We start from the raw sequence: 22,451 nt of genomic DNA, 5'->3' as shown, positions 1-22,451 counted from the left end.
TTGTTGAACTTCTCACAAGATTAGAGCAAAACCAAGAAACTAGGTTTGAAGATGAAAGAAGTTTGGTGCTTTAATAAGAGATTGCCCAGTCTTCTTCCATCTCCATCCCAAGCTCGTTGGCCCTTGAAACTTCTAATCTTGTGTTTTAAAATTGTGGATATGTCTAGGGATGTCTCCTTTTGTTGTAGTCAGGATGACAAAGTAATTTCCCTTTTACGTGTTTGGGTTCTCAAGGCCATAAACTCTAACTCTCCCTTTCTCCATGTTTAAATGTAAATTTGCCCTCGGTGATTATACTCTTGTATCACTATCACTCTCCATGTTAATCCGTAGGTATCGATGGCTATGGTGAAGAGATTCCTCTTTCACCATGGGTGAAGAGAAACCTAGCCTAGAAAGGAAAACTCCAAAAAAAAATAAAAAATCTGCCAAGGAACTCTATTTCTATTGAAGAATAAATTGAAGAACAAAGGTTACTCTTGTTTTTTTTTTTTTTTAATTTATATTTAAATGAGATTTAGAGATGCTAAGGGGGTGCATAAGATGGAATTAGTGGGTGACCTAAGTTTGGTTTAGGAATTTGTGGGGCGGGGTGGGGTGGGGTGGGGTGGGGTGGGGGGGGGGAGTTATCAAGTTAGATAGGTCCAAGATTATGGTGGTCTACGTGAAATGGGATCATGGCTCATTTATCTCTGAAATACCATCATGACCATTCTGAGGACGGTTGACCATCTTATTTGACTTGGAATCTTGTATGATAACATCTCCCAGTCCTATATCCCCTTTGCCTTTCCTTTCCTTCATCAGTCTTTGCGTATTTTTATAGAATGTGGCGTATAATATCAGCTGCCCCAGTCCAAAGACCGTTCCTAGACTGTTTGGAATCTGCGTGAAACAACCAAATCCCACAAACCAAACAATAACTAATTAGCACTTTTAGCATTCAAAGAAAAGAGAGAGAGAGAGAGAGAGCAATTCAAATCGTCTATAGCGCAGTTGCCCGTAGCAGCCTATGCGGTGCAGACTAGGCCGTGTGCACAATGACCGCCTTACCCCCGCTCGGATAAGGCGGTCTTTGCACATGTGGTTCAATCTACACCGCTCAGGCCGCTACGAGCAACGCTCCGTAGAGGATCTAGATCCGAGAGAGAGAGAGAGAGGGGGTTAAAGTAGAAAATTACAGTGATAAAGAGGTCAAAACGTATGAGAGCATAAATAGTCCAGCAAATGCCGTTGGCAAAGGCAGCGAGGGATAGAGAGAAAGGCATGTACTCTACACTTCTCGTGGTAATCACTAGTTTCTGCATCATCATCATCATCATCATATTTATTAGGAATAAAAATCCTCATAGCTTCTTCGGATCATTATCTGCTCCAGTTCCCTGCTCGGTCCATTTCCCCAAGTTCCTCTAATAGAGGGGAAATGACAATACTACCCCTACCCGAACACACTGCTTGGGTGGGGTCCTCTCCTCCCTATTAGAGGAACTTGGGGAAACTGACCGGACAGGAAAATGGAGGGATCATTATCCTCTCAGGATTCTACACTTCTCGTGGTAATCACCAGTTTCTGCATCATCATCATCATCATATTTAGTAGGAATAAAAATCCTCATAGCTTCTTCGGATCATTATCTGCTCCATTTCCTTGCTCGGTCCATTTTCTTAAGTTCCTCTAATAAAGAGAAATGATCACACTACCCCTTGCCCGAACACACTGCTCAGGTGGGGTCCTCTCTTCCCTATTAGAGGAACTTGGGGAAATGGATCGGGTAGGGAAATGGAGGGATATTCATTATCCTCTCAGTTTCCCTGTCTGGTACAGTTGTTCGATTCCTCTCATAGGGGGTAGAAATGACGATCTAACCCGCTGCCCGAACACATTACCCAGGTGTGGTTAAGTTGTCATTTCTGCCCCCTAATGAGAGGAACCGGAAACCGGCCGAAACAGAAAACCTGACAGGAAAAAAAATTCCAAATAGAGCAGATAATTTCCATGCTTCTTCATGGATGAGAATCTGAAATTTAAAAAAAAAAAAAGCTTGCAATAAAAGTACATGGAAATTCCATTCATGGATATCATGCACATCAAAAACATACATGCATGTGTTCATGCATGTGCTTGTGCATGTGCATATGTATGTGTATGTGCATGTAAGATGCTATAAAAAGTACTGACCATGACGGCTAAGGGAGCTGCATACATCAAAGTCCCAAAGAAGACACAAACACTTCCAACTATAAGAGAACGACGAGCAAAAGAGTGAGCCAGAGTGAGGACATGAACAGCAATGAATGCAACAAATCCAAACTCAACCATCAACATTACAAGCACTCTCAATCTCTTCTTCCCATCAGAGTAGAGAAGGAAGAGAATCACATATGTGAGTTCTATAACAAACCCAGTTCCATTAATGGTTATAACTAGCATGCTATGTGGATGAACCAGTGGTAGTCCATATACGATCCATAACATGCAATTCAAAAGAGTAGCTAAATATGGTGCTGCTGAGAACTGCTCAACTGATCTTTTCTTCCAAATCTGAACAAAAGTTGGCCTGAAATCCATAAAAAAAATAACCCACCATTTAAACAAAAAGGAAGAAGAAACAGAGAGGGAAACAGAGAGAGAGAGAGAGAGAGAGAGAGAGAGAGAGAGAGAGAGAAAGATTAGGTTTACACTGGAGACAAGAACAAGATGAATGCAGTTATGTTTCCTGCAAATAAGCAAAACCCATGTCAAGAAATCCCAATTTAAACAAACTAGTCTAGCATTGTACACCCATTCATGACCTAGTCTAGCATTGTACACCCATTCATGAGATTCACCTACCTAAGATACCAACAAATGTTCGAGCAGCTTCTGCAGAAACCATGGCTGTTGGAAGAAAGAGAGCTTAAGAAGAGGAAGCATGGACAAGAACAGGGGAAGATGGTTATATATATATAGTAGGACAAATTTTTTCTGTTTGGATTAAGAATGTGATTGTCACCTGAAGCCTTTAAGGCACGTATTAGCTTCTGCAGACAATATAGAACACATGTAGAGAAGAACAGTTAATGGGGGAAGTTGAAATTGTGGCACTGGCAGGCACTGCCTTCAAGATTCTCAAAAACCTAACTTATACAGGTTTCAGATAGTTATCGTGACCCTTCTTTTAGGGTTTATCTTAGCAAATAAGCCAATTGTCAAGAGTAGCATTTATTAGAAAGTAATTATGTGGAAATCCAGAGTTCTTTCCCCTTAATTTATGTCTTTGTTCAGTTTATACTTATCCAAACTTTTAGTGGGAAAAAGTATCAAAAGAAATAGAGAATCATTCATTAACATCATTATCATTAAGTAGGTTGTTCATAGCTTTACTGTGGACTTGGACATGCAATTTGAGTTTTTAAGATCCATCTTCAATTTACAAGTTTAGACCCTGATGCTCCAACATTGGTTTGATGGCAATGAGGGTACATTTGGTCTTTGGACATCTCCACTGCTTTTGTTTCCAACTTGCTGTTCATGCCATAAGACTCTCTCTGTCTCTCTTTCTCTCTTTCTCTCTTTCTCTCTTTCTCACAGACACACAGAAAGAGAGACAAAGACAAGAGTTCAGGATAATCACATAGCTTAAGGCTGTATTTGGTATGTATTCTCAGCATAAATTCTGGATCTAAAACGCATTCTGAAACTCAATTCATCTCTATTTTATTGCTTCATAACGTGTTTTAGACCCAAAATCTATTCCGAGAATACACATTGAACACATTTATAGTATCCTTAATGTTAAGAAAACAATGCCCAAAATGGTGATTTTCATAAGAAAACGAGAAACAGAGAAAGAACACAACACACAACACACACCAGAGATTTACGTGGTTCATCCCCAAGATGGGAAGCTACATCTATGGCTGAGCAATAGAATAGATTTCACTATCTTTTGAAAATGTTACAAAACCTCTCATACAATCCTCTCAGGGATAAGAATATTATATAGAGAAGCCCTAACTTAAGGAAGTACAAAAATACCCCTGGACCTAGAAATTGTCAAACCGGACAGGGTCGGACCAAAACATAACATAAATCCCAAAATATACCATTTCGAAGATCTCGACGAGCCTAACACAACTCCCAGCCTCCGACGAGGATGTACACCATTTTCCGGCAATTCGAGATTGTTTCGAGTCCGAAATGGTCCTTCGAAGATCCCAACAACACATCTGAATCGAAAATCAGGCTTCACCAATAACCCGTAATAAGCGGAAAGAATTCGATGCTAAATCAAAGAGTTGGATAGTGCAAGAATTACTAATTCTGGCAGTAGTATTAAGGATCAATGCATTCTTGCCTTTTTTGTGTAGATGATTTGGTTTTTTCTACTCTTTCACGTGAAGGAGAAATTGGTGATTGTGATGGAGGCTTGAAGTAAAGTGGGGGAATTTTTTTTTGGCTATGCATCCTTGAGCACCTCTTGTGAATCAAATATATATGGAAGTGGGAAACAATAAAGGAGAATCGATGTAAGATCACGGTTCTGTCTAATATTGTTCATTAAGAGATATTGTCTATATGGGTTATGGATAACGATTTATACCATTCTAAAGGATTTTTCCTTTCTTTGGTAGTTAACCCGTACCTGTCCTCCTATTTCAAAGATTTAACTAACTCCTCCAGACTCCTGAGAAAAGCCTCATATTTTAGCTGATCATGGACTTAGGTATCGACATCGGTGTTGGTACCCGTATGTATCAGTCTTGGTCGATATCAATATCGATATTGATACTGCTTGGTTGTATCAGGCCGGATCGAACCAATTTGCCCCTCAAAATACTGATTTTTTTATTTTTAACCATTTTGTCCTCCCATATTCTGATACCACTGATTCGGTATCGGTCAGGTACTGGTGTCATCCACAGCCGATTTTGATTCGAATCAGCCAATGAAATCTCAATATCTAAAACCATGGAACTGATGCTGCTTCTTGTTCTTTTGATTTTAGTACGGAGTGCTCCCTGCATTTTATGCATATTAAACATGACTGAGAGGATGAAATTGAAATCCGTGATTAATTATACCAAAATTAAACAGTCTTAAACAATCTTTAAAAGGTAAATTCTTAAGGGACCCAGTTTTCCTTACTTAGAAACCATTCACCACGGGGGACGGGGGGTGCTTTAGATGAGCGTGGGAGGGTATTTTGGGAACCTATTCTTAATGCTACATATTTGGATCGAGTTTTCCTTAAGCCACAGTGAATGGTGGGACTTCAGATACGCATGGGAGATGGGAGGGTATTGGATGGGTATTTTGAGGAACATACATACTAAAACTGTATAAGGGTTAGGGTCTTAGGAAACCCTAGGATGATGTCATGAACCTTCATCACGTTGTGAAAGTTATAAGTTTCCAACTCAATACCAATTAGGTACAACCACCTGAAAGTTATGGGATGAGAAGCGTATATATAAAAAATTCTTCCTTATTATAGTGTGGTCGGTAGACCCAAGAATCCCTTCTCAGATGTCAAGTTTCAGTTTAAATAAAGTTTGCCTATTGAATAGTAGAGTATTGAAATATTAAAGACTGACAAGTGATTGCCGAGGAATGCATGGACATACACGAGAGGATATGTCATTACATGGGTCGATGAATGATTCAATTTTGACACGAAATTTAAAAGGTGGCAAGTCCAAACCATACTCAAATATCCAACTGCCAAAACTGCTAAAATGCCCTTAGAGATGGCAAAGCTAAATGTGCCCGGCCATCAACATATACCCTCTAGGCGTGCCTGACCAGAGACACATTTGCCCGCATTTTAACCATTGGAAGCAAATTATAAGAAATCTTAGCCACACCGTATTTTTTTTGTTCTTGAGTATAATTACCAGGTTTCAAATTCTCAAAAATTTGTCATTTTAAGGATATATTTTGACCAGTGAGATGCTTATACCATGTGGGTGACACTAAATGTCACTTTTGAAGATAGGTTTTCCGAAGTTTTCCATCGCAACGAGGAAGAATCTCTTCACTCATGAATTTTGTCGTTTGGATGGAAATTAGGGCTGTAAACGGATTGGATTCGGCTCGGATAGTGCTATATCCGCATCCGCATCCGATTAGTTATCGGACGGATTCGGATAGTGCAAAACGGATATGGATCGGATATTTTATCCGTTTACATGTAAATATAGCTTTTCGGATAGATATAGCCTATTCGTATCCGCATCCGTTTAGTTTTCGGACGGATTCGGATAGTGCTAAACGGAAACGGATTTCGGTTATTCATTTACACCCCTAATGGAAATCTTCAAATAGTGAAAAGGGTAATTCAGATACTTGTATAAAAAGGAAAGTTATTGTGACATCCTTGTGGTGGTTGGCCTTTATTTTTTGGGAAAAAAAATTATAGGTAGAGATGACAATGATATTACTTTACCAAAAGACAGTTATTGAACCTAATTTCCCCCATGTATCATATATGTGGACTTATCCAGACTATTAAGATGGGAGGAGCATTTCACATATTGAATTTGGGGCTCTAATTCAGTCATATGGCTTCTATATAGTGCACCTTTCCCTTGTATTTTGGAAGGGCCAAAATTAAGATTAGTGTTTCTCTTTTGTAATCCCCAAGGGATGAAGTCTATGCATCTATTCATGATATTTGGTCCTTCGCAAATACGTTCTTCTTTTTAATGTTTTCTATAGAAAATGGAAACCTAAAACGATGCAGAAAAAAATGAAAATCACAAATAAACAATCACATAATGCATACAAGGATTTACGTGATTCAACAAGATTGCTTTATGTCTATTGTGAGATGAGATTTGCTTCACTATAAATGGGGAATATGGCTATAGCAGCTCATCCTCACACCTCTCTCAAATCAATTACACAGAAAGGACCATCACTACAAATTTATAATGAAACCTTATAAAGAAATTTTAACGAGATAAATATATAACCCTAAAATAAATTTTCTCATTGAGGCCTTGGAGCCTTCGACCCCTACTGCCTCTTAACGGCACTTCAGCATCAGCCCACTAATGCAAGTGACGGAATACAAGACATCGTACCCCCAACACTTACAACTTTATTTTTTTTTACCTTTAATCCCCCAAACCCCCAAGGTGTAGTTGAGACTTGATCCAAGATCCCAAGAAAGTGGGTCTACACTAATATGGGGTTCGTGTTGAGAAACCAGAACGGATTTAAATTTTTTTTTGCACCCATCATCGGTGATGTGATGCTATGATTAGCTTTTGGATTCATCATTAATCCCACCCTATCTATGAAGTTAAAAATACCAAATACCATTTTCGAGGCCAATCAGGTCGAATCTTAACCATGGGTTAAAAAAAAAAAGTTCGAAAAAATCTGCTCTTTAAACTATGTTTGGGCCTTTGGAGTAGGGAAGGAGTTGGACAGCCTATTCATTAGTAGAAGATTTAGTTCACGAGTCAAGTATCGGCCGGGATCAGTCTAAATTAATCAAAAACAAAAACAAAATCACTTCTTTTTGGCTGATACCAACGATATGTATAATATCATATCGGTTTTGGTCACAATATGGCCAATTGGATACTGATACCGATACCTAAAACCTTATATGAGAAGGAAAACCCACGAACCTAGGAATGTCATTACCCCCCATATAGATCAAATTCCAAAAATACCCTCCTTTGCTTTTTGACCCATCCCCATGGGCATCATGGTCCATGGTAATAGAGGTGGAAGCCGCACCTTATTGATTACCGACAAGTATCAAAAAATTAGACGGCCTTCAGTTACTCTTACAATGTGTGGCCGAGTGCATGCAAGTAGCGTTGGGCTCCTCTGTAGTGCGACACAGTGTGTAACGCACCATCCGATGACCCTGTGTGCTCAAGTACGCAGCCCTACACACAACCTGTGTGTTGGGCTACAGAGGACCCGAATCGATGCAAGTAACTTTCTTAATTAATCTGTGTTTGTTTCCTAAACCTTTTTTTTTTTACCATGATGACAAGTGAATTAGACTAAATGAGTGGATGATTAAATAGGGACACTATAGAGAATTCAACAAAATTTCATATCTTGGTTTTTAAAATGGACAGACAATTTGGGAAAGTGAAAAACCTCGAACAGGATTATGAGATTATCTTTGTGGGACGGAGGCAGTACGCTTAAACAATAGAGAAAATTTTTAAAATATTTGAAATAACATTTCAGAAAAATCTTAATCGATTCCACTGAAGCATGAAATCCTTTCATCAGTATTTTCTGGAATCGCACAGCACAATGCATAAGGATTTTGTAAGGACTGAAATGATATCCTAGTTGGATCCAGATCCTCTATTGTCGAAGGCGTTTGGGTAGGGGTAAGGCGGACATTGCACGTAACCCCGTGTCAGAACAACACGATTTTGCCAAGCAGCTCGGCAGTAGAGGATCCAAATTCATCCTAGCATACTTGGAACTGAAATTTTCAATTAACTAATTCTTGATAGGCTGCAGGAGTGTCACTTCCCTGGAAACCTTCACGACTTGGAATTCTACTGGGGGAAGCAGCCTCGAATCCAAACATGCTTCCAGCTGGGGTTGTTGCTGAGATGGAAGGTGGTAACAAATCCGTTGAAAAAGAAATCTCATGATACAAGTAACTCCGGAGTCTTGATGTTACCTCAACAAGAGCATTTCGGGCTGCTCTTATCTCCCCCACAATCTGTAACCATCCACTCTATCATGTAATGAATCTATTCTTTCTAAAATAGAAGAGAAATTTAAAGGCCATCTAGAAAATGCCAAAAGGGGTAGACAGTAAACCTCAACCTGTACAGAGATTGGAAACAAACAACCAACACTTACCCCTTTTTCCTCTTTTTTAGGGTTCTGGAAATCTAAATCCTTTAGAATTTCAACAGATCGATCACAAGATGGTCAATATTTATCGGGGTCAGTTCACAACTTCCCCGATCCAGATTTTACATTCCAAAGAGGTATGGTGCACACACAGAATGACTTCATTGTTGGCATCATGACAATACTAGATGCATGGAAACATCAAAGAGTTACCAGTTAAGGATACAATCTTCATCCTAAATTTAAAATTTTTATCTGGCATGTATTACATTAGAGTTACCGGTTAAGGATACAATTTTGAAATTGATTCAGATCGATCCCACTTGTGCTATCTGTGGCACTTGTGTCGAGACCCACTGACATGTCTTCCTCTCCTATGATTGGGTCAAACACATCTGGACAGCTGGTCCTTTAGGTTTGAGGACTGATTTTATGTCCCACCTCTCACTGGAACATTTCTGCATTTGTATTTTGATGAATCACAAGCTTGACAAGCCATCTTTGAATTGTTTTTTTTTTTTTTTCCTGTTTTTATTTTAACTTGCTACTTCATTTGGGACACCAGGAACTGTATTTTATTCAAATCTGGTAAGCCTAATCCTCTGTTAGTGTTGAGGAAAGTTGAACATTGGCTGAACAACCTTAATATCTCCCCACCCCAAATTTTCTCCCGGGATGTAATTAAGGACGAGGATATTTACTTTTCTTCTTTTCTAGCTTTACCTACTTTGGATTTTCTTCAATTTGTGCAAGGTTTGAATCTAGAGACATAGGGCCAGCAGGGTGGTCTTCATTCATTTTGTTGAAGGGCAAATTTGTTTTGATTGCTGTAGGAACATTATCTTCTAAGCACGATTTGGAACCTGAACTTGTTGGACTTCTCACAGGATTAGAGTAACCAAGAAACTAGGTTTGAAGATGAAAGAAGTTTGGTGCTCTAATAAGAAATTGCCTAGTCTTCTTCCATCTCCAAACCAAGCTCCTTGGCCCTTGACACTTCTAACCCTGTTTTTGAAAATTATGGATATGTGTCGTGATGTCTCCTTTTGTTGTAGTCAGGATGACAAACTAATTTCCCTTCTACGTTTATGGGCTCTCAAAGCCATAAACTCTAACTCTCCCTTTCTCCATGTTTTAAATGTAAATTTGCCCTCGGTGATTATACTCTTGTATCACTATCACTCTCCATGTTAATCCGTAGGTACCGATGGCCATGGTGAAGGGATTCCTTTGTCACCATGGGTGAAGAGAAACTCAGTTTGGAAAGTAAAATTCAAAAAAAAAAAAAAAATTCTGCCAGGGAACTGTACTTCTATTGAAGAATAAAGGTTACTCATTTTTTGTTTTTAATTTATATTTAAATGAGATTTAGAGATGCTTAGGGGGGTGCATAAGATGGAATTAGTGGGTGACCTAAGTTTTGTTTAGGAATTTGTGGGGGGTTATCTAGTTAGATAGGTCCAAATCAGACGATTATGGTGGTCTACGTGAAATGGGATCATGGCTCATTTATCTCTGAAATACCATCATGACCATTCTGAGGATGGACTTGAAATCTTGTATGATAACATCTCCCAGTCCTATATCCCTTTTGCCTTTCCTTTCCTCATCAATCTTTGCGTGTTTTTATAGAACGTGGCGTATAATATCAGCTGCCCCAGTCCAAATACAGTTCCTTGACTGTTTGGAATCTGCGTGAAACAACAAAATCCCACAAACCAAACAATAGCTGTGAATGCACTCGATCACGATGCTATCTCATCGTTACGCATTCGGTCGCGATGTCATCTCAACGTTATGCACTCGATCGTGATGCCATCTCATCATTACGCATTTGATCGCGATGGCATCTCATCATTATGCATTCGATCGCGATGCCATCTCATCGTTACGCACTCGGTCGCGATGCCATCTCATCGTTACACACTCGGTCGTGATGCCATCTCATCGCTACAAAATTCGGTCACGGTGCCATCTCATCGCTACGCACTCGATCGCGATGCCATCTCATCGTTACGCATTCGATCGCGATGTCATCTCATCGTTACACACTCGGTCGCGATGCCATCTCAATGTTACGCACTCGATCGCGATGCCATCTCATTGTTACGTACTCGGTTGCGATGGTATCTCATCGTTACGCACTCAGTCACGATGCCATCTCATCGTTACACATTCTATCGTAATGCCATCTCATCGTTACGCACATGCCATCTCATCGTTACGCACTTGATCGTGATGCCATCTCATCGTTATGCACTCTGTTGCGATGCCATCTCATTTTTACGCAGTCGGTCACGATGCCATCTCATCGTTACGCACTCAGTCGCGATGCCATCTCATCATTACGCACTTGGTTGCGATGCCATCTCATTGTTACGCACTCGTTCGCGATGCCATCTAATCGTTACGCACTCGGTCGCGATGCCATCTCATTGTTATGCACTCGATCCCGATGCCATCTCATCGTTACGCACTCGATCGCGATGCCATCTAATCGTTACGCACTCGGTCGTGATGCCATCTCATCATTACGCATTCGGTCGCGATGCCATCTCATCGTTATGCACTCGGTCGCGATGCCATCTCATCGTTATGCACTTAGTCGCGATGCCATCTCATCGTTACGCACTCGGTCGCGATGCCATCTCATCATTATGCTTTCAGACCAATTTCCCAAGTTCCTCTAATAGGGGGAAAATGACCACACTACTCCTTGCCTGAACACATTGCTCGGGTGGGGTCCTCTCCTCCCTATTAGAGGAACTTGGGGAAACGGACTGGGCAGGGAAATGGAGGGATATTCATTATCGTCTCCGGTTCTATTACAAACCCAGTTCCATTAATGGTTATAACTAGCATGCTATGTGGATGAACCAGTGGTAGTCCATATACGATCCACAACATGCAATTCAAAAGAGTAGCTAAATATGGTGCTGGTGAGAACTACTCAACTGATATTTTCTTCCAAATCTGAACAAAAGTTGGCCTGAAATCCATAAAAAAAAAAAATATTAACCCACCAGTTAAACAAAAAGGAAGAAGAACAGAGAGGGAAACAGAGAGAGAGAGAGAGAGAGAAAGATTAGGATTACACTGGAGACAAGAACAAGATCAATGCAGTTATGTTTCCTGCAAATAAGCAAAAACCCATGTCAAGAAATCCCAATTTAAACCAAACTAGTCTAGCATTGCACACCCATTCATGAGATTCACTTACCTAAGATACCAACAACTGTTCGAGCAGCTTCTGCCAAAACCATGGTTGTTGGAAGAAAGAGAGCTTAAGAAGAGGAAGCATGGACAAAAACAGGGGAAGATGGTTATATATGGCATCATGGCTCATTTATCTCTGAAATACCATCATGAAATGGGATCATGGCTCATTTATCTCAGACGATTATGGTGGTCTACGTGAAATGGGATCATGGCTCATTTATCTTTGAAATACCATCATGACCATTCTGAGGATGGTTCACCATCTTATTGGACTTGTTGGACTTGAAATCTCCCAGTCCTATATCCCCTTTGCCTTTCCTTTCCTTCATCAATCTTTGCATGTTTTTATAGAACGTGGCGTATAATATCAGCTGCCCCAGTCCAAAGACCGTTCCTAAACTGTTTGGAATCTGCGTGAAACAACAAAATCCCACAAACCAAACAATAGTTGTGTACGCACTCGATCGCGATGCCATCTCATCGTTACGCATTCGATTGCGATGCCATCTCATTGTTACGTACTTGGTCGCGATGCCATCTCATCGTTACGCACTCGATCACGATGTCATCTCATCGTTACGTACTCGGTCGTCATGCCATCTCATCGTTACACACTCGATCGTGATGCCGTCTCATCATTACAAAATTCGGTCGCAATGCCATCCCATCGCTACAAAATTTGATCGCGATGCCATCTCATCGCTACAAAATTCGATCCCGATGCCATCTCAACGTTACGCACTCGATCACGATTAAGGGTGTCAATTTGGTACCGAAACCGTGTACACCGAAACCGCCCGTGTAAAATGGTATCAAACCATACCATTGCAAAAATGGTATGGTACGATATGGTCAAATGGTATTGACCACGGTATAGTATGGTATCGATATTAGGTACAATACCATCGGTATGCACCGAAACCGTACCGTTTTTAAGTGTATAGTTTTAAACTTAAATAAATGAAAGTTGAAATGGTAGTTCAAGTGTTCAACACGCAATACCAATTCATGATGTAAAGGCAGGCGACCCATTGTGAAGATCAAGAAATTATATCCGGCCTTTATTATATTTATACATTGGGCAACCAACTTATTAAGACTGAAGAGTGAAGATGTTTTCTCACTTTTCCATCAGACGTTTTGTGTCACTATCACATGTCATTAAATATCTATGCATTCAACTCTCAGACTTTACTTTTTTTTTTTTATTTTTTTATAACAAATTATAATTCAACTCTCAGACTTCACACACCACAAACAGCAAGACCGTAATCCATACCATTTTTCATACTATTTTTATACCGTACCAAAATGGTACAGTATTGGTATTGAAAATGATATTCTTAAATGGTATGGTACGGTATCGGTATTGGGTACCTATTTTTGGTACCGTACCAAAAACATACTGTATTACCAAAATTGTACCGTTTAAGCAGCCTAATCGCGATGCCATCTCATTGTTATGTACTCGGTTGCTATGCCATCTCATCGTTACGCGCTCAGTCGCGATGCCATCTCAACGTTACGCATTTTATCGTGATGCCATCTCATCGTTACGCAATAGATCGCGATGCCATCTCATCGTTACGTAGTCGGTCACAATGTCATCTCATAGTTACGTACTGGATCGCGATGCCATTTCATCATTACGCACTCGGTCGCGATGCCATCTCATCGTTACGCACTCGGTTGCGATGCCATCTCATCGTTATGCATTCAATCGCGATGCCATCTAATCGTTACGCACTCGGTCGCGATGCCATCTCATTGTTACGCACTCGATCGCGATACCATCTCATCGTTACACACTTGATCGCGATGCCATCTAATCGTTACGTACTCGATCACGATGCCATCTCATCGTTACGCATTCGGACCATTTACCCAAGTTCCTCTAATAGGGGGAAAATGACCACACTACTCCCTGCCCGAACACACTGCTCGGGTGAGGTCCTCTCGTCCCTATTAGAGGAACTTGGGGAAACGGATTGGACAGGGAAATGGAGGGATATTCATTATCGTCTCCGATTTCCAGCCCGGTATAGTTGTCCAGTTCCTCTCTTAGGGGGGCAAAAATGACGATCTAACCCCCTGCTTGAACACACTGCCTAGGTGTGGTTAAGTTGTCATTCCCGCCCCTTATAAGAGGAACCAGACAACCGGACGGAACATAAAACCTGATAGGAAAAAAATTCAAAATGGAGCGAATAATTTCCATGCTTTTTCTTGCATGAGAATCTGAAATTTTCAAAAAAAAAAAAAGCTTGCAATAAAAGTACATGGAAATTCCAATCATGGATATCATGCACATAAAAAACATACATACATGTGTTCATGCATGTGCATGTGTATGTGTATGTGCATATAAGATGCTATAAAAAGTACTGACTATGACGGCTAAGGGAGCTGCATACATCAAAGTCCCAAAGGAGACACAAACACTTCCAACTATAAGAGAACGACGAGCAACAGAGTGAGCTAGAGTAAGGACAAGAACAGCAAGGAATGCAACCAATCCAAACTCAACCATCAACATTACCAGCACTCTCGATCTCTTCTTCCCATTAGAGTGGAGAAGGAAGAGAATCACATATGTGAGTTCTATTACAAACCCAGTTCCATTAATGGTTATAACTAGCATGCTATGTGGATGAACCAGTGGTAGTCCATATACGATCCACAACATGTAATTCAAAAGAGTAGCTAAATATGGTGCTGGTGAGAACTACTCAATTGATCTTTTCTTCCAAATCTGAACAAAAGTTGGCCTAGAATCCATAAAAAAAAAAAAAATAACCCACCATTTAAACAAAAAGGAAGAACAACAGAGAGGGAAACAGAGAGAGAGAGAGAGAGAGTGAGAAAGATTAGGATTACACTGGAGACAAGAACAAGATCAATGCAGTTATGTTTCTTGCAAATAAGCAAAAACCCATGTCAAAAACATCCCAATTTAAACAAAACTAGTCTAGCATTGCAAACCCATTCATGAGATTCACCTACCTAAGATACCAACAACTGTTCGAGCAGCTTCTGCAGAAACCATGGTTGTTGGAAGAAAGAGAGCCTAAGAAGAGGAAGCATGGACAAGAACAGGGGAAGATGGTTATATATGGGATCATGGCTCATTTATCTCTGAAATACCATCATGAAATGGGATCATGGCTCATTTATCTTGGACGATTATGGTGGCCTACGTGAAATGGGATCATGGCTCATTTATCTTTGAAATACCATCATGACCATTCTGAGGATGGTTCACCGTCTTATTGGACTTGAAGTCTTGTATGATAACATCTCCTAGTCCTATATCCCCTTTGCCTTTCCTTTCCTTCATCAATCTTCGCGTGTTTTTGTAGAACGTGGCGTATAATATCAGCTGCCCCAATCCAAAGACCGTTCCTAGACTGTTTGGAATCAGCGTGAAACAACAAAATCCCACAAACCAAACAATAGTTGTGTACGCACTCGATCGCGATGCCATCTCATCATTTCGCATTTGGTCGCGATGCCATCTCAACGTTATGCACTCGGTCGCGATGCCATCTCATCGTTACGCATTCGATTGCGATGCCATCTCATCATTACGCATTCGATCGCGATGCCATTTCATCGTTACGCACTCGGTCGCGATGCCATCTCATCGTTATGCACTCGGTCGCGATGCCATCTCATCGTTATGTACTCGATCGTGATGCCATCTCATCGCTACAAAATTCGATCGCGATGCCATCTCATCGTTACGCACTCGGTCGCAATGCCATCTCAACGTTACGCACTCGATCGCGATGCCATCTCATTGTTACGTACTCGGTTACGATGCCATCTCATCGTTACGCACTCGATCGCGATGCCATGTCATCGTTATGCATTCTATCGCGATGCCATCTCATCGTTACGCAATTGGTCGTTGGATGCCATCTCATCGTTACGCACTCGATCATGATGCCATCTCATCGTTACACATTCGATCGTGATGCGTAACGCAATCGGTCACGATGCCATCTCATTGTTACGCACTCGATCGCGATGCCATCTCATCGTTACGTACTTGGTCGGGATGCCATCTCATCGTTACGCACTTAATCACGATGCCATCTAATCGTTACGTACTCGGTCGCGATGCCATCTCATCATTACGCATTCGGTCGGTATGCCATCTCATGGTTACACACTCGGTCGCGATGCCATCTCATCGTTACGCACTTGGTTGCGATGCCATCTCATCGTTACCCATTCAGAACATTTCCCCAAGTTCCTCTAATAGGGGGAAAAATGACCACACTACTCCCTGCCCGAACACACTGGTCGGGTGGGGTCCTCTCCTCCCTATTGGAGGAACTTGGGGAAACGAACCGGGCAGGGAAATGGAGGGATATTCATTATCGTCTCCGGTTCCCTGCCCGGTATAGTTGTTCGGTTCCTCTCTTAAGGGGGTAAAAATGACGATCTAACCCCTTGCCTGAACACACGGCCCAGGTGTGGTTAAGTAATCATTTCCACCCCTTATGAGAGGAACCAGACAACCGGACGGAACAGAAAACCTGATAGGAAAAAAAATTCAAAATGAAACAGATAATTTCCATGCTTCTTCATGCATGAGAATCTGAAATTTTCAAAAAAAAAAAGCTTGCAATAAAAGTAAATGGAAATTCCATTCATGGATATCATGCACATCAAAAACATACATACATGTGTTCATGCATGTGCATGTGTATGTGTATGTGCATGTAAGATGCTATAAAAAGTACTGACTATGACGGCTAAGGGAGCTGCATACATCAAAGTCCCAAAGAAGACACAAACACTTCCAACTATAAGGGAACGACGAGCAACGAGTGAGCTAGAGTAAGGACAAGAACAGCAAGGAATGCAACCAATCCAAACTCAACCATCAACATTACCAGCACTCTCAATCTCTTCTTCCCATTAGAGTAGAGAAGGAAGGGAATCACATATGTGAGTTCTATTACAAACCCAGTTCCATTAATGGTTATAACTAGCATGCTATGTGGATGAACCAGTGGTAGTCCATATACGATCCACAACATGCAATTCAGAAGAGTAGCTAAATATGGTGCTGGTGAGTACTACTCAACTGATCTTTTCTTCCAAATCTGAACAAAAGTTGGCCTGAAATCCATAAAAAAAATTAATAACCCACCATTTAAATAAAAACGAAGAAGAATAGAGAGGGAAACAGAGAGAGAGAGAGAGAAAGATTAGGATTACACTGGAGACAAGAACAAGATCAATGCAGTTATGTTTCCTGCAAATAAGCAAAAACCCATGTCAAGAAATCCCAATGTAAACAAAACTAGTCTAGCATTGCACACCCATTCATGAGATTCACCTACCTAAGATACCGACAACTGTTCGAGCAGCTTCTGCAGAAACCATGGTTGTTGGAAGAAAGAGAGCTTAAGAAGAGGAAGCACGGACAAGAACAATCAGCATACACTATGCATAGTTTTCTCCAAACGTCACAGCTCTCCATGTTTGGATTATTGTTTGAATTTGAATTTGAAATCATCTCACCAACCATCTTACCTTATCTTGTATCAATCTCACCAACCATCTTACCTTGTATATAATGATTGAGGAATCAATCAATCCTCTCAATATTTTCCTTGTATAGGTGGTTACCATTCTTTACATTTGTATTCTATTCTTGTACGATATTCAGTATTATTATAATAGAGCACTATCCCCACAATGGAGGATAGGCTGGATTACTAGTTTGATATGGTATCATTGAGCCATCAACTCCAACGAGCTTCACTATTCTCATCTCATCTCTATTTTTTTCCTCATTCCACTACCTTCTTTATTTTTCAAAGGGAGAAAGCTCCACCACCACCCCACCATCAGCTTATTTTACCCACCCCTATGCTATTTTACCCACTCCTATGCTCCACCCTCCCTTCGTCCCATGCCACCCCCCTATGGTGCACCATGTTCTCCCACACCCTCCACCTGGTTTCCTGATACTAGGGCGTCCCACCATGTGACCCCTGATCTACAACAACTAGCATCCTATGATCCGTATTCTGGCAACTCACAGGTACAGGTTGGTAATGGTAAGGACCTTCCCATTTCTCACACAAGCCACTCCTCAATTTCTACTCCTTGCCGTTCATTTTCATTATCTAATATTTTACATGTGCCATCTTTCAAAAAGTCATTATTGCCTGTTCAAAAATTAGCCTCAGATAATGACGTCTTTTTTGAATTTCATCCTTCTAATTTTTTTTGTTAAGGATCGGACTACCAGGACTACACTTCTGAGCGGACCGAGTAAGGGTGGGCACTACACCCTTTCCACCGCCCCTCCACTCTCTGCACTCATTGTTGAACGTACTTCTATACCGGGTTGGCATCATCGCCTGGGACATCCAACAGAATAAATTGTGCGCTCTGTCATCAAGACCAATAATTTACCTGTCTTTCAAAATAAATCCAATAATTTTTGTAATGCCTGCCAACTTGGTAAGGCCCGCCGTTTATCTCTTTCTGAAACATCTTCAAGGAGCAGTTTTCTTTTGGAATTAGTCTTTAGTGATGTGTGGGGGGTTCACTAAATTCAAAGCCCTAGTGGAGAAACAATTCTCTAGACCTATCTGTAACTACCTCGGTCCCCGGTGACGGGGTTTTCTCAGTCTTATTGGCGACAGACTATCGGTCTGGTATTATGGGGGTATCATTTTGATACATTATCATGGGGTAAGGGTCATACTTCATAAAACTATTAAAATAAAGGGAAATTTACACATACTACCCTTGAGGTTTGACGAAAGGATATTTTCACCAGCTGTGCTTGCCAAGGCATAAAGTACATGTAGAGCCCCTTCCCGGCAAGTGGGGGTGGAATGCAGCATTCGAAACAAAAGGAGGAGACTCTCCCTATCTGCCACCATAGCTTCCAAGCAAGGAGCATATGTGGTCAATAGTGAAAGCACATTGAGGCAAAGTTGAGAGATATTGCTTTCTGGTGCAACAAGAAGAGAAAAGCATTCGAAAAGAGGTACTAGCTGTTCATTAGAAGAAAATATGGAAGCTAGATTTGGGTTGCTTGTCAACAAATTCTGCAGCAGAAACGAAAAATGTCAATTTTAGAGTGCCTTACGAGAGAGAGAGAGAGAGAGAGAGAGAGAGAGAGAGAGAAGAAATAGGGATGTAAGTGAATTCAGAATGGTTGCACCAGTATCAGAATTTGAATTTGATTATCACTTCTGCTATCCGAATTCAATCTGATAATTCTGCGTACCCCCTGAGGTTTGCAAATGGTAACAGATAGGTCCATTCCGTCAGTTCATGACTAACACTGTTAAAAAATAGATTTGAACTGACGGAATTGCCCTTACAAGAAAAGAAAAAAGATTAAAAAAAAAACCACCTGCAACTCATCTTCCCCAAATCGATTTGGAAGATGAGTTGCAGGTATCCCTTTCCCTGGAGTGTAGATGTATCATCGATATCTGTAAGAAAACAAAATGGGTTTGAAAAAAAGAGAAGATGAAATATCCCTAGTATCGATTGGATCTAAGTCTTCTCGGTTAGATGTTCTTAGATTTTAGGGGTTAAGCTTGTAGCGATGGCGGTCATTACTTGTGGATTTGGGTTTGGTGTTCCTTTTATTTTTTTTTGTAAATTGATTCTCTCTGGGTTTGCAGAGAATAGATTTACAGGGGAAGAGAGAGATTTACAGTGGAGTGCTTCAAGGAGATGGGTTTTGGGTTGCAGGGGATGGTTCTTTTTTTTTTTTTTTCTTTTTGTAAATTGATTCTCTCTGAGTTTGCTGTCCCCTCCGGTGGGTTCTCTTCTCCTTCTACAGCCACCACCACTGGTACCGATCCATCTCCCTCACCAAAGATCGACAATTTGCAGACTAAACTACAGAAAATAAAACCCTAAGACTCCAACGAACTAAGCCTAGAATTGATTAGTGATTAGTCAGACAACCCATAAGCATGACATCTGGAGAAGGGGGTGGTCGAAGGACCAGGAGCCGGTCAAGTGATAGCTGCCGATGAGGAAGAAGAAGAAGAGGAAGTGGGGTGGGTTATGTTCCAATAGAGGTTGGGGCCGGGTGGTCACAATAATATCAGATCTGGCAGCAAGTTATGAACCACTCTGGTTTACAACTTTGTTTATCTAAATGGAAGAGGGTTTCAGATCTCAGCTTTGGGGGTTTGATTCATATGTGAAAAAACAATCTATGCTTCGGTATCCTTGAACAAAGCTTCGGTATTCAAAGTTAATCAGTCCAATAGTGCCACAGGTTGCTGGAAAATAAAGTGAACAATAGCAAAGAATTTAAAAGGATACCTGCAATATCCTTGAACCAGGTTCTGGAAGAGCTTTTTTTTTGTTTTAGGTGAATAGTTTCTGGAAGAGTTATGGACTTGGTGAGAGAATTCTTTCAATTTGAAGTTCTAAGGACTCAAAGGAGAATGAAGAGGCAGAGAGCGAAGATATTAAGAAGCCAACGAAGTGGACATTACCAAGATTGCAACCTAAGGCCTAGAAATTGAAGCTTCTCCATCTTCTTTCAGTCAACCAGAGTTGTTCTTCACATCTGAGAATTTCAGTTCGGAATCTAGGGTTTCTTCTTCGTCAGACAACAGACAAGGAAGACTCAATACCTTTTATGTCTTTCTCTTGTGAACCCTCAGCAGTTTCGAAGTTTTCAAGGGTCATCTGGTATTGTTGATGAATGGATACCTGCAACTCATCTTCCCCCAAACGATTTGGGGAAGATGAGTTGTAGGTGTTTCTTTTTTTTTCCTTTTCTTGTAAGGGCAATTCCGTCAGTTCAAGTCTATTTTTCAACAGTGTTAGTCATGAACTGACAGAATGGACCTATCTGTTACCATTTGCAAACCTCAGGGGGATACGCAGAATTTTCCAAACCTGGGGGGTGAAAATATCCTTTCGTCAAACCTCAGGGTTAGTATGTGTAAATTTCCCTAAAATGAAATGAGGAGTTGCCACCTAGGGTTAGGCCAATGGCTGTAGCCCTATCCGTTATGAACGAAAACGGGCTACATGACTCCATATGGTCTGATCAGAGATTTGGGTAAGGGGTCAGGTTACAAGCATGGGAAGGTGTTAGGCACCCATCTTGCCCGGCAAAAACCAGTCTTTCTATTATAGATGCTGAAAGGGCGAATATTCTCTCTTCATAACGTATGACTACATAATGTACATTCTATTTACATTATATACATTAAAATGGAAAAATACAAAAGACTACACTGTAACGACAAAAATGCAATGATTATACCTTCATAGGGGTATACCTCAGATCTTGACGGTCCTTTAGCTCAGGGGAAGACGGACGAATGGGCCAACACCGGTTCTTTGAACAAGGTAACGACTCTCTGGATGTGTCTTTCGTTATCTATAAACGGACGGAATAACGGCTAATAAAAAGGACTTTCGTTATCTGTATGCAGACGGAATAACGACTTGATCAGAATGGGATCGCTCTTCAGATGTGTGGATAATCGATGGATCTACCCACAACTCAAAACACCGCTCAAAACTCACTCACAAAGGCCTGAAAGAGGGCAAAAATCGAACTAGGAGGGTCTCCCTAAGCTTGGAATTGCTTGAAATGAGGGGAGGGGGACCCTTCTATTTATAGGGGGTGTCCCATTTTCACGGCGCCGTGGAGGACTTTTCCACGGCGCCGTGGATGACATCATCCTGCTGACGTCGTAACCCTCCGCGATGACGTGGTTCCGTACACTATTGCCGTGGGAGGCCTCCACGGGGCCGTGGGGCACTGTCCATGGTGCCGTGGACAATGTGGTCCCCCTCTTCCTACTTTTTAAGCCTTAAATGGGCTTACTTGGGGTTTTGGATGTGTTTGGGCCCATGGGCCCTGTCTTTTTGGTCTTAGGAAAGGGAAAGGGGTGTGATGTCCATTGTCTGTGTCCCGTTGTCATCATCGCTAGGGGGGTGACAAAATTTAGTGTCTACAGTTTGCCCCTCTTTGGCCAAGGCCTGTGCCAACAGCCGAAGGGTAAAGACAACAAATCAACTAATTTTGTCACCAAGAGCATATACTGCTAACGATTTACTCAAAGGCGGCAGAGTTGCCAAAACAAGCGGTTAATCACGATGAAATCCTTCGATAAACCTCAAAAGAAAAACTCAAGAAAAATCAAATCTTGAAATGTGTAACGATGAGACGGCATCGCGACCGAATTTTGAAATGTGTAGCGATGAGACGGCATCGCTACCGAGTGCGTAACAATGAGATGGCATCGCGATCGAGTGCGTAATGATGAGATGGCATCGCGATCAAGTGCGTAACGATGAGATGGCATCGTGACCGAGTGCGTAAGGATGAGATGGCATTACAATCGAGTGCGTAACGATGAGATGGCAT

General features: G+C 41.2%; 1 protein-coding gene, 1 long non-coding RNA gene and 1 pseudogene across 3 annotated transcripts; all 3 read right to left on the bottom strand.

Moving 5' to 3' along the window:
• Positions 1–654: 654 nt before the first annotated feature.
• LOC122665254 (bidirectional sugar transporter SWEET4-like) lies at positions 655–15,175 on the bottom strand. 2 transcript variants are annotated; one of them, XM_043861352.1, is made up of 5 exons: positions 15,056–15,175; positions 11,929–11,965; positions 2,180–2,558; positions 1,182–1,301; positions 655–885 (listed from the first exon to the last, which is right to left on the bottom strand). In XM_043861352.1, exons 1-5 carry the CDS (start codon positions 15,096–15,098, stop codon positions 676–678), a joined length of 789 nt encoding a protein of 262 aa, XP_043717287.1. In that variant the 5' UTR covers positions 15,099–15,175; the 3' UTR covers positions 655–675. The 2 variants fall into 2 exon arrangements, with proteins under 2 accessions (XP_043717287.1, XP_043717289.1); XM_043861354.1 differs by lacking the exons at positions 11,929–11,965; positions 15,056–15,175 and adding exons at positions 2,681–2,717; positions 2,834–2,950.
• Positions 12,342–14,966, bottom strand: LOC122665255. Its single transcript, XR_006333461.1, has 3 exons — positions 14,930–14,966; positions 14,442–14,820; positions 12,342–12,462 (listed from the first exon to the last, which is right to left on the bottom strand). It is a non-coding gene; the product is annotated as an uncharacterized LOC122665255 (long non-coding RNA).
• A 1,585-nt stretch (positions 15,176–16,760) lies between the features above and the next one.
• LOC122666159 lies at positions 16,761–17,486 on the bottom strand (annotated as a pseudogene).
• Between the last annotated feature and the right edge of the window lie 4,965 nt (positions 17,487–22,451).

This window comes from Telopea speciosissima, chromosome 6 (assembly GCF_018873765.1).
Source record: "Telopea speciosissima isolate NSW1024214 ecotype Mountain lineage chromosome 6, Tspe_v1, whole genome shotgun sequence".
NCBI lineage: Eukaryota > Viridiplantae > Streptophyta > Magnoliopsida > Proteales > Proteaceae > Telopea > Telopea speciosissima.
This window is presented reverse-complemented; position numbering and strand designations above follow the sequence as displayed.

Bases quoted from the DNA above. Each gene is read 5' to 3' on its own strand.
- LOC122665254 (XM_043861352.1), bottom strand. From the start codon at position 15,098: ATGGTTTCTGCAGAAGCTGCTCGAACAGTTGTTGGTATCTTAG. The intron at 11,966-15,055 runs GTAGGTGAATCT...GCTTATTTGCAG, and splicing joins AACAGTTGTTGGTATCTTAG to GAAACATAACTGCATTGATC. The intron at 886-1,181 runs GTAATTTTCTAC...TGTTTCACGCAG, and splicing joins GTTTTGACCTCTTTATCACT to ATTCCAAACAGTCTAGGAAC.